At 39.3% G+C, this 12,817-nt stretch overlaps 1 protein-coding gene across 2 annotated transcripts; it reads right to left on the reverse strand.

Moving 5' to 3' along the window:
- Positions 1-6,748: 6,748 nt before the first annotated feature.
- On the reverse strand, positions 6,749-12,776 carry mrpl46 (mitochondrial ribosomal protein L46). Of its 2 annotated transcripts, none has more exons than XM_074665707.1 (4): positions 12,503-12,776; positions 11,250-11,451; positions 10,687-10,857; positions 6,749-7,176 (listed from the first exon to the last, which is right to left on the reverse strand). In XM_074665707.1, exons 1-4 carry the CDS (start codon positions 12,761-12,763, stop codon positions 6,932-6,934), a joined length of 879 nt encoding a protein of 292 aa, XP_074521808.1. In that variant the 5' UTR covers positions 12,764-12,776; the 3' UTR covers positions 6,749-6,931. The 2 variants fall into 2 exon arrangements, with proteins under 2 accessions (XP_074521808.1, XP_074521807.1); XM_074665706.1 differs by having other exon boundaries at positions 6,749-7,179.
- Positions 12,777-12,817: the final 41 nt, after the last annotated feature.

Here is a 12,817-nt window from a genome sequence, read left to right on the forward strand (position 1 = left end):
CTGGCCTTTAACATGAGGTGACCACGCACTGTGTCAAGGTCTGGGAGTGGACTTCCCTCAGTCCTCTGGGACGCTTTCTGGTCCTTCTGGTTGTGTGGCTGGCATAGCCTAGCATACACTATAGAGAGGCAGAGGATGTCATCAGGGTTATCTCAGCTGGACTGAGAAAAGTGAACAAAATGAGGGAAAGTCTGACACAATTTGTTTCTCAGCTGCAAAAACTGAAACCTGAGCAACTGTCTTATTTTAGTAAAAATGGTCTTGTTTTATTCTAAGATATTAAAAGACAAATGATTCCTGAGTTGTTGGTGAAAAGTAAAAAAAAAGCCTCTCTTCAGACAATACAGTCACAAAAAACAAGAATAAGAATGGCAGAATTTTATCTTCACCAAATTAAAAAAAAAAAATACTCAGAAGTATGATGTATGTATTCAGGATAGGAGAGCAAAGTAAACGCTTAACAGTCAGAGAGAACAAGATATTGTCTGCAGTTAAAACGTAGATTCAAAATGCTTTATGTCAAATCACGTCTGTACTTACTGATTAGTCACGTGTATTCAGCCCTGAGAGTGGGATTATCCCTCTCCTGTGTTAGAGTACGAGCTTCATGGGGTGCAGGATGAGGAGTCAATGTATTACTCACCACCAACCAACAGGTAGCAGGAGAGGAGGAGTGCCATGAACTGAAGCGTAAAAAGTGTTGTGATGTAGTCTCAGTCTTATCCCTTTTGGTTTCTAAAGCAGAGAGAGCTGGAAATGTGGATTTAACCAAACTTTAGATCAAGGTAACGAGAGGAACACAATAAACTGCCCTCTGTGGTGGCAAAAAAGCAAGGTTTATTGCCCTCAAAAACACACACAGAACTTAGTGCCCTCCCTAGTAGCGGGAGCAGGTATGTGCCTTCTTTTTTCTTTTTGCCCCTTCCCTTCAAAAAGTCTATGTGAGACTGCCATGATGTCTCCAAATTATGCAAAATTTATGACCTTAACACAGAGATGCCCAAATTCTTTCCAGTGAAGGACCAAAACTAAACATTCGTGTTGCAGTGCATGAGATCAAATATGCCAATAGCAGAACTGTGAAAAATAATTGGTCATGCAAATAATTTTGAAAATGAAAACACTATTCTTTACTGTATTTTACGGCATGAAATTTGTGAACATCTATGTGGCACATATACTCGGCCTATGTCTTTCAAGGAATTTTGTGCAGTATAAGCTAAACAACATGGGACGCAGCATGCGCCCATGAAACAAATTGCGCATTCTCCATCCCTTTAAAATAAAGGAATAGTGATAAAACTGGACACCTGCTTTAGACTTTTTTTTACCTTTAAATGACTATGGTATCTACATTAATTTAGATTAGTTTAAAATACGTAGTAAAAATTCCAACATGGGCAGCAGGCTGAAAAAAATCGCCTGCAGACGAAGGTTGGCCCAAGATTGGACAGCCCTGCCTTAATATCTTCAAAACTGAAAGGGTCTGTGAGGAGTTTCTATGTGATCTTGAAAAAAATTGTACCTCTAAAGTATGCCTGATCGTAATCCTTAATTTAAAATGAGATTACCAGCACCAAAATAAATCATTTCTCAATGCTATTTCTTAGCTTCCCAACCAGGTCGAGCAGGGGCTGATTGATTTACAGCATGTCTAAGTCTATGACAACACCATGTAGGCTAATGAAGTTGAGTAGTGAGAGGAGACATCTGTGTTTCTCTGCTGAAAACGATCTTTTGGATTAATTTTGTAGTAATGGTGGAAACAGGAGCTTAACTGTCTGACAGAAAAAGGACACAAGAGCAGAAGACAGCTTAACAGGAGAGTGATAGAGCATGAGCTAAAGGCTAAAACACAGGCTAAGCTGTTTGTGATAATGCTCATTCCAACCCACATGCAGCAGGTACTCTGCAGAGGTCTGTTCAAACTTGAGAGTCAAACAACATTGCTACGTAACGTTGATAAAATAGATTACCTCTTGGCATTGTATCTGGTAAAAAAAAAAAGTTGTCTTGAACAAAGAAACATAGAGTTAAAAAGAAGATCCATGACAAATTATTAACAAACACACCCCGTCAAGAGTCATGTCATCAAGACAGTGTGCGAGCAGTTTGGCCGAAGGTGTTGCTGCACTCCATGTCAAACTGAGTCCTCAGTGTCTTTAATGGCTTTCAAAGAGTATTAAACTCCTGTACAGTGTGCAGATACGATGACTGAATTTCTTTTCGTTTCAGTCTGCTAACCTGTTCATTTTTTAAGTAAACATCAGATTTTCAGAGTAGGTGTTTCACACACATGGAGCCTTTGCCGACAGCCTCAAGTGGACGCTTGTGGAACTGCATTTTGTTGCATTTGGCTTTGGCTTAATTTCTCAAGACACTTGATTCATATTCTGTATTTTGTTAAAATGTCACTCTTCTTGACTATTAACCATAACTTTTAACACTAACGTCCAAAGCTGGTGGGTTTAAATTTAAAGACATTTAAAGGCTTTGTTTGTAAAGCTCATTAATCTTACAAGTGTTGACTGTTTAGAGGGTAAGTTTACTTCATCAAACCATTTACCCATTAAATCCATGATTATAGTGATTAAAAAGAAAGAAAGTACCTTGTGTTTAAACCAGGATCACTAATTTAAAATCGAGAAAAAAAGAATCTGAATATGATTCCTGCAATTAAACTTTCTACGGAAATGTTCCCAAACAGCAGCCGTACATGAAATGTTAGCTCAAAGTAAGCCTGACATCGTTTCTGACAAAAGGAAGAGGAAACGCACTCCACTATTTCATCTCTGATCGATATAGGATTCAGACCGACAACACGATGTTCCCAATCCTTCCCAATCCATTTCTGTAACCTCTGAGGCACTTTCACTACAAACAGGGTGAGGATGTTTTCATCAGACTCCCCCTGGAGATGAAAGCAGCTTGATGCTCTCTTTGTACCTGTGATTACACCTTGATTTGACGTCAGATACAAGAACAGAACTGAGGGCAGCGGGGGCGCAGTGAGAGGTCTTTGTCAGCCAGCAGAATGGTAAGTGGTTCTGTGCACAAACAAAATGGTCCAAGAGTTAATGGCCTTTATTAGCCGCCCTGACCTCCACATCTCAGATGCTCCACCACTGTCAGAGCAGCCTGCAGACCCTGCTCACAAGATGGAAAAATCTCATGCCAATTTCCAGTACACTGATAGAAACTCATCCGAGCAGACACAAATAGAAAAGAGAGGCTGATTATTGGGAACAGTTTGGGAACACCATCATGTTCCTACCTCGGAGGAATTATCGTGGCAGTTATGAAGCCACATCAGCGAGCTATGATGGATATTTTCAGTTTGTGTCAGAGGAAGTTGATCAGAAAAGCTCTCTCTGCAGTCCCCCTCTGAGGTCACTACACAGGCGTAATTACACAGTGCTGCCTGCCCTGTGCTCCATGTGTACACACTGCCATCTATTGTTACACAGAGAAGCTGCTGCTGCTGCTGCTGCAGCTCCTCACTTCACCTCCAGCCTGTACTGTGTCACTGTCAGGCCCACACAGTTCAGCATGAAGAGAGCTCTCCAAACTGCAGCAACATTTAGAGTTCAGTTTCAGAAATCACTGTGGACTCATTAACAGAAGATTTTAAAAACACAAAACACTCACACCAAGACACACACGCTTCTCATACTTCTCACATCAAAGTTGTTTCTTTTGAATATCAATTTCTAGAAGGTCGGTGAGTAAGAAGCCTAATATTAATGTTCAAAAAACATTGAAAAGGAAACGTATGATATGTAAAAAGTGACCTTTTCTCTAAGACACAGTGATGATAAATTTTATACTTACCAGTCCAGAAAGTTAACTCAAACAAATGTGAAAGACAGGAAACACTCATTATACGGTTCATATGATTTTATGCTTTTTCCTGTAATCTATATATTTGTATTTTTTCACATCCTGCTTTGTTTTTCTTTTGTTTTCACTGATTTGTTCAGTGTGTTTCCTCTGTGTTTGTATGTTAGCCTGCTGTGTAAATGTCACACAAGAGACAACCATTTTTAATTCTCCCTGTGGATTAGATGGTCTGAGATTGATGCGGATGTGAGGTAATTCCTGCACAATATTGCTCTATCTCTCCTTCTGCTCCACTACTGAAATACTAATCTTTTACAGAAAGGTAAATATGGAAAACATCTGATGTGAGTTCTCCACTTTGTGTTGTTCAAAATGCAAAACTTATAAGAAATATTAAAAAGCTTAAATGATCCATATGCGGTTGCTTCCTAAAAGTTACTTGTAAAAAGTGAGAGTGTTATTCATCAGCGCTGACTGCAGTGACTCCACAGAATTGGAAAATAAGAACCAGGAACCTTGACTACGTAAAAATGCAGCACCACAGCCATGAACCAGCCAATGGCAAAGGAGTGCTGTCACAGTTGTGCCATCATTTTTTGTTCTCTTTTTCAGACCAAAAATTACAGACTGTTTGAATAGAGCGATACACATGACACACCAACATGTGTAATGTACTTGACTGATCTTTATCATTGTATGATTTTTAATCTGCACTGATTTCTGTTACTCTTTGTTCAAATGAAAATCCATGTGATGTAACATGTCCAATTTGTCACTCATGAGTCAAATATTTAGTACATTTAAGGAAAGTTCAACAGAAACTGGATCATGCCAATGAAAACAAAGAATTCTGTGATCATATGTTCAGAGTACATCTGATAGGGCTGGGACGATATGCTGTTCTCACTATTTGATTCGATTATGATTTTGGGGTGCCAATTTGATTTAAATTGCGAGCTTTCAATCTTTACGATTTTCGTGATTTTTAGTTTGCTTTTCAATACCAGACCAAAAAAAAAAAATTTACATGATGCTGATCATGTCTACAGACTATACCAGTAGCGATAAAATGCAGATCACATGAGTCAGAGAGAAACATTTCACCCTCTGCTGGAGAAAAGTGGAAACTCTTTTCCAATCCAGTTAATAAAAAAAAGACTGAAATGAAGAATTTGAATTTGACAAAAAAAAAAAATCCTGATTTATTGATTTTCAAGTTTTCTCCCATCCCCTACATCTGAAGATCCCACAGATAGGAAATACTTTTCATTCAGTTTTTTACAGACATGGAGGTAAATGTGGCACCAGCTGTAAAAACCCTTCCCTTGGAGTGTGGCTTTGTGGCGTTAATAGAGCCATACATGTTACACTCTAACCGCCCCGACCCCACCTAGCTGTGAAGACAAAAGGTCCTCCAAACATTAATCTAAAGGAGAAAAAAACCCACTGAGTGAGAGCCTGTGGTTGTATTTATACTGGTTCAAAAATACAATGATGTGACTCACTTTAACGTTTTGTGTTTTTTAGTGGATCTGTTAGGAACTGTTTCTATGATTTCCCTCAGATCATCTTCATTCATCTCTAAAATAACTTTTCTCTGAGTGTTTCTGTTCTCCTTCTCTGCCCTGAATCACAACTGACTGATTTATTTCTCATCCCAACAAATAACAACAAACAGCTTCCATAAAGAATAAGTACGGACTCTCTTTTTTTTCATTATTCTCACAAACAACCACAGATGTTTATCATAAAATCAATGACGGCTGCTCTGTCCTCAGGAAGACTGGTTCTTGATTTTTGCTTTGTATGAGCAGTCAGCGATGCAGCTGATGGAGACAGTCAATGAAGCTAAACCGCTGTGATGTGATTTTTAGGGTCCTTGGCCTGAGCAGAGGGCACCTTCTAATTTTAAAGCCCTTCTGTTGACTGGTGTGACAGCGTATCATCTCTAGACCCCTGTTTAACCCAGTATCTTCAGGCAAAAGTAGTCAGCACTGTACATCTTCTATGTTTTGAATCAATAACAGCTTAATTTGTTTCTACATTTCAGGGAGGAAACAGGCGTGTCACAGGCTGGAATGGGTTCTCATGTGATCTTACTGGTCACCCACAAACCTAAACCATGATGAGCTATGTGCAGAAATGGGGCTTTTGATCTTTATTTGTCTGCATTGACATCTGATTCCTTTGGCAAATATCTAAATTTTTGAAGAATTAAAGAGGGGGTATTATGCTTTCCAATATTTAAACATGGATATAAAGTAATAATGTGTGACGTTCAAACTAAATGTATGCTGATTTTCAAACCTCTACATATTGTAGAAATCCCTGAACCTGTTTGTAAACTGATCAAAACGCTCTACTTATCCCTGTCCCTGACAGGCCTCTAGAGGGGTGCCCAATCAGAGGAAAGGGGGTTTGTGGAGCAGGATACCTTAAAGAGGCAAAGGCTGATATAGGGGTTTTCCAAAACACCAGTGTGAGAAAAATAGTTGTTTTAGCTGTAAAGCGTGTAAAGCTACTACAGGGTTACCAGGGTGATGGTACAAAACCTAAAAGAGAACAACACCTCCTCTTTAAACTTGGTCAATTTATATGTTGCTGTTACTTTCAGCATTCACAAAAATAGGCAGAAAAATGCACCATGCTACAGATGTGTAAGAATCAAAGAAGTTATGATAGGTGCCAGTGAGCCAGTGAGTGTTTATAAACACTTTTCAGGTGTGCTCACACACATATTTATTGCCACCCCTGCAAAAGTCAATGACCCAGTTAATTCACCCCAATCAAAAGAGTCTGGACCCGCTCCTCCTACCTCTAAATCAAGAAGAGTTTATTACCTTCATCCTACAAACGCTTGAGACACCGCTGTTTAGTTTCTGGAGATGACAGGGAAGAAATCTTTACACCACAGAACTGAGAGTGATGTTTGTGGAAATATTTTTTATTAATACGATGAAACACATACTATATTAAATGAGGAAACATATGATGATACATGACAACAGAGAGGCCACACAAGGACGATGATGTTTCGTGGCCCTGATAAATATTGTACTTGGATCCAGCGTCTCTGTTCTGTGTTTGGACATCACACACTGATGATAAAGCGCTCGACCTTCATCATGTACGCTGGTTTTAAGTAGCGCTGCAGTTCGTTTTTCTTCACCCACAGTAAAGAAGCGCTTGGAGCAGAGGGGGGACTGTCGTCTGACAGAACAGCTTTGAAGAAGAACACCTTCCTCCCCACTGTGCTCTCCGTCCGATCAGCTTTGGGCAGTTTGTACTTGTAGACTCCACAGGGGGCGTTTCCCAGGAAAGTCGCCTTGAAAGCAGCTGCTGCAGGAGGAGAACAAACTGTCAGCTAATTCAGCAGGAGACAAAAGGTGGGCTGAAGTGCAGATGTTCTGAAAGTTTATGCACTCGTATAATTAAGTGTTGTATTAGCCTAATGCTCTGCTTTTCATTCCGCGCTGTGACAACAACACACTCTCCCAATTAAGTTTTAATCCAATCTCATGTTGTCTGGAGCTCCCAGTGGCCTCGACTTGCAGAGAGCAGCCATGTTAGGCGTTCAACTCCCAGTGAGCCTGGCTAGATTAAAAATGGATCAACTCCACTGCTACTGTAAGACACAGTGAATAAAACCCCTCCTCCAAACGGCACATGTTAATGTCAAGTGAGAAGTCTTAATGGGGAGTGATTGATGGAGCTGGAACATTAATAGTTCATGAGCGGTGTTGTGAAACTGTTTAACAGACTCAGCGTTTTATTTCAATGCTTTAAAGCTTAAAAGCTTCATTTCTTGCAGAGACGCAGAGAACGAAAAAAAAGACAGTTTAACAGCTCATGTTAAATATCTTGTGTGAGGGATCATTACAGGGTCACTGCCACATTTGTTCCATGTTTTACCGGCTGTGACTCCAAACTTCCCTCCTGTCATTAGCTCACTGATCCATGAACTGAAGCCACGACTACAGCTGACATCAGGGAGGCCTAAGTGGATATGACAACTCCAACTATCCCCTGAATACTGATGCTAAAACTCTGGGATATGAAGGATTGTTGCGTGGATGTTTAACCCTCTTGATGTGGTAAATAGATGTTTGTACAGGAGGCCCTGCACAGCGATTTCAGATAAGAGCACAATAAACTGAAATGATGCTGAAGATAAAAGTGGGTCATTACAGCTAAAGAGATCAGGATATACTACGCTAATAATGCAGCATACGGAGCGTGTTACAATAAGACAACCAATAACAGTATATTCTGCCGGAAGCAGTGCTTTTGAGGTTAATTGAAATACATTAAAATAAAATTCAACATGACCTCCTCACTCTTCCAAATCCTCTTTCTGCTTTTCGCCACATTTTATTCGCAGTTAAATTGCTCCAAAAAGGATTCAGCAATTGACCAGAAATTAAAGGTGAGGCAGTAAAGCACAGAACTCTGGTAATAAAGTTGAGTTTAAACCCATACGTCATAAAGATTTAGACCTTTATCAGTAAAACTAAATGTGACTTGAAGAGCCATTAACAGAATCTGCTCCTCCAGAGGAAAACCATGAAGGTAGGGGGCCTTTCACAGGTTTCTTATCATTGCTGAACATAGAAAAAGATGACACATCCTCACCACCTTCCACTGTACAAAAGTGAGGCCAAAATAACCTGCATAAACAGGCTGAGGCAGAGTTCATAAATGGAAATCAGCAATCAGAGCCATGATACTGACCCCCAGCTCATTCAGTGCACCAAGGTGCACATTTGTTCAAGTGTTTTTAAGAAAACACAAAAGTTCAGTGCCTCTCGTATTAGCTAGCATTGTATTAGTGCCAACAGAGCTGTCAGGCATTGTGTTATCATTCTATTCTACAGCATAAAGTAACTCAATGGCTCTCATTTATCAATCTCATGTGAATTGGTCAGATTTGGGGGTTGAAACAAACCTATGACAACGTTCACGTGTGATTTATGAAATGTGCGTGCCTCGGCCAATCATGGCGTTCACCTGATCAAGAATGGATAAATGTAGCAGCTAAAAGCAATTACAGTTTATATAACACACCCCTAAATGTACCATAGAGACTGAGGTAGAGAGAAATGAAGCTGTGTTGTTTGGCTGCCGGAAAAACTGTGTTAAATGGAAGTCAGAAAAACTACGTCAGCAAAGAAATCACTGCAGACATCAGCAGCATAGCTCAGACAAACCAAACTACAGCAGAGTTTTTAACATTTATTTAGACATCCTTTGTTTATAATTAAAATAATTAAGCCATGTAACTGTAGCAGCCCTGATATTATTGATAATTTTTTTCGTTTAGGTCCAAAAAAGTGGAAAGATCTCTGTTCAAAATGTGCGTCAGTGCCGAAAGAAGCTGCAGTCAGACTCCAGCCTGATCCTGTGACTGCCTGAGGAGGAGTGAGTGGAATACTTACCGGATCAGCATCAGTTTCAGTCATAAGTGACCGAGGAAAAGACGAACCTGCACCGTGTCTGATGTAGATAATAAATCATTTTCAACATATAGCACACTGCTTTTTTATAAGTGTGTTTTTAAGGGATTGGTAGAAGAAGAGTGGAATGTTAGATACAGTCTAGGTATCATATCTAATTTTACTATCTACATATTAATCTCTGAACCTCTGTTTGTCTGTCTAAAAATGCACTGCACGAATATGCTTTAATAATTCTCTTTCACAGACAGATTCTCTTCACTGCACCACGCTCCTCGACGCCCACGTCCAGATTAATAAATGCCTGTGTGGGGATATGAGTGTACACCCTTTTTTTCAGTCGTACGCATGCTTCATAAATGAGGGCCAGCGTGGATAAACTTTTTTCGTCTGACATTTTTTTTTAACAATTGGAAGTAAAAAATGAAAAATTCATGGCCTAAAAGTCAAAGGAAGAATTGTTTATCTTTAAGTCTGTTAAATTCCACACAAAAATAAGCCCACGTCTTATTTTACGCTGTTAAATCCACAACTGCCTCAAATAACATTTGTTCTGAGGGTAAGGGAGCTTTTCTCAGGGCCTTTTGTAAATGCATGACTAAAGGCTGGTGATCTGCTAACATCATCTACATTCAAAAACCAAAAGTTTTAGACACTGACATGTGTGATGCTACGTGTAGCTGTTTTCTTTTCTTTACAGGAGCTGCTTCATAGGACTTTTCATTGTCATGGAACAACCAGAGAATTAGTTGCTGCAGAGCTCAGACATGATGTAGGAATATCAATTATTTCTTAAAGCTTTTCAAAATGGGATTTGAAAATGTGTTTTTTGATAACGCTTTGAAATCAGACCCAAAAAGGCAGAATTTTAAAGAAAGGCAACAACTTTCAAAACAAGGAGAAAATAGTCAAATAAAGACACTCATGGTGTCATGCTACTCAGAAATAATTAGCAAGATTTAACTTGCATATTTAAAAAATTGGATATCACGGCTGGAATAATGTAAAGAAGATAATCTTGTAACTTCAGGCTCACAGGGATTTGGCAGATTACTTTTACAGCTTCTAAAGACCTTTCTATTTCTGAACTCTAAGTACCATCCTATGACATCCTCTGGCCAATCAGCCCCTAAACTCTCTCTGTTTTTAATGTTTTATCTTGAGTTACATGAGTAATTTTCTCTCAAGTGATTTAACTGAAAACGATAATCATTGCACTTATTTTGCCTCCAGTGTCTCAAGATGTAATTTCTTGTCAAACCTGATGATTTTATTGACATGTATGTTTTGCTGCCTATGTCAAGCACTTACATTTTGAAAGCTACCAACAAATAAATACTTACAGCTATCAAGAGCCTCACTGCACTGGATTTGCAGGAGTAGTTTTGATTACCTGGCAGTGAAGCGAGGGCTCTCTCAGCCGTCTGCCGCAGGGTTTCTCCTTCCTGCCACTGAGTCTGAGGCAGCAGCCACATCTTCTCAGCCCCGACCTGCTGCTCGGCCAGCAGGAGCAGGGAGTCATCCAGGCAGCGCTCCAAAGAGGTCAGGTCCTTATCTACATCAGCTGAACAAGAGACAGGGTCGTCAGCTGCTTCAAAGCCTGCTCTGTGGAGTAAAATCTGCACTAAGTCTGGAAATGTCACCAGGAATAAAATGTAAATTGGAAATGCCAGAGTGAATAGATTTCCTAAATGTCACAATAATATTAGAATTCTGTTCTACTACAATTCTTTTTCCTCCAATTTACTTTAAACCCAGATGGATGAGAGACTGGGAACTAATCTCATTTTCTTTGCTCAGTGTTTCACTTGATGAATGACTCCTGCAAGAAAAGAGATGACTACTGTAATCTATAAGGAAAACATATCTTGTATAAGTATATTTTCACATCCTGTTTATTCTGCTTTACTCATTTCCCCTCACAGGGTGAACATTTAGGCCATTTCTCAATCTGACCTCTGACTCTATCTGCCGGCTGGAACTTCTTCATCCTCTGCTCCCAGGAGTCTTCCAGATCCTGAGTCAAAACAATATCCTGATCCTTGTGGCCATCCTCTTCATCTGAGTCGTAGTCAACTGCCTGCTTGCGACGCAGTCTCTCGGCGTCCTCCAGCAGACGCAGCTCGTGTTCTGACAGCAAACTTTTCTCAAACTCAATCTGAAAGGAAGTCAGGTAACTGTGTTTCATTTCACACCAGGGACCCTTAAAGGGCAGTTTAATACTAAACATTATAGGTTCATTTCATTGTTTCTGCCTCAGAGGGAAATCAGTTTCACAGCAGGAGCACAAAAAGAGACACAACACAAGGACAACATTAACAATTAAATTAATTAATTAAAATCAGCCTTAAAAATTTTACACAAGAAAAATTTTAAATTTTAACAGGTCAATAACAGAAACACCAACCAAACATTGTGATTTTCTTTTTAATTACGTTTTTAATTATCTGTACAGTGTCCTTGAATTAAAAAAAAACAACGTGTAAATAACATGTTTTATTATTATTACTATTATTATTATTTTAGAAGTAGTAGTAATATTAAATTTGTTCTTATTATTATTATTATTATTATTATTATTATTATTATTATTATTATTATTATTATGAAATAGCTGGGAGACTTTTGAGGACAAAAGGCTACTGTCATTAACCAAACAACATTTCAAATACTTGTAATGTTTACTGCCTCTATTTGTGTACGTACAGAAAGATACAAGAAGGACTGCTTTTTTTCGGGACATGAAAGTGATTCGGGCAGTCAAATTATAATGGATGACTATCTAGTCTCAAATCAAGATGTACACTTTAGATTAACAAATCATGCAGTAGAAATTCAGGTAATTCACTGTCATCCATGAAGGATAAAACTGCAGTTGTTTTTTTTTTTTTTTTAACTTTTACTGCGTGTTGTGAATTTGGTTTCAATTTATGACGTGACATCACATGCAGTTCTCATAAAGAGTTCTCTTAAAGGGTAAATTCCATGGTCTCAGCATCTTGTTATACCAGGTTATGAATTTTTTGCAACAACTGTGGCATACTCATGGAAAAAAATAATGCATAACACTTACTGCTTGGCGATAAAACGTGAGTAGACACGAGTTGAACCATCACGTGTTATCCTTAAACGCATCTCTTTATATTTTTCACCCTTTCTGCGTTACAAAACAGTCATATACATTCGTATATTGTATAGGAGTAACGTACCTCCTGCATCATCTGTTTGAACTCCAGCTCGATCGGGTTGCAGTCCGCTGAGATGACCGGGAGCCTCTGCAGACACACCGCTGCCATCAAAGTCCATGGAGAACTCGCTCTGTCTGATAGGATTTTGGTCCGTGGAGTCGCCTTACAGGCAGAAGTGCTGGAGAAATGTCGAAGCCCAGTATTTCTGAGCGTTGTCCTGCTGAAAACAGACGTGAATTGTAAAAGAGACCGACTTGCCATCCTGCTACAGGGCGCAGCCATTTTCTTCTGCTACATTCATGGTAGTCGGAAATTAAAATGACAAGCAACGCAAAA

Source organism: Halichoeres trimaculatus, unplaced genomic scaffold, assembly GCF_033239565.1.
Source record: "Halichoeres trimaculatus isolate MK-OKI-2021-1 unplaced genomic scaffold, fHalTri1.1 fHalTri1_scaffold_3, whole genome shotgun sequence".
Classification (NCBI taxonomy): Eukaryota; Metazoa; Chordata; class Actinopteri; order Labriformes; family Labridae; genus Halichoeres; species Halichoeres trimaculatus.

Excerpts from the sequence above, each read along its gene's own strand:
- mrpl46 (XM_074665706.1), bottom strand. The coding sequence starts at position 12,763 with ATGGCTGCGCCCTGTAGCAGGATGGCAAGTCGGTCTCTTTTACAATTC. Across the intron at positions 11,452-12,502 it reads TCAAACAGATGATGCAGGAG|ATTGAGTTTGAGAAAAGTTT; the intron begins GTACGTTACTCC and ends ACTTCCTTTCAG. Across the intron at positions 10,858-11,249 it reads GCCGGCAGATAGAGTCAGAG|CTGATGTAGATAAGGACCTG; the intron begins GTCAGATTGAGA and ends TCTCTTGTTCAG.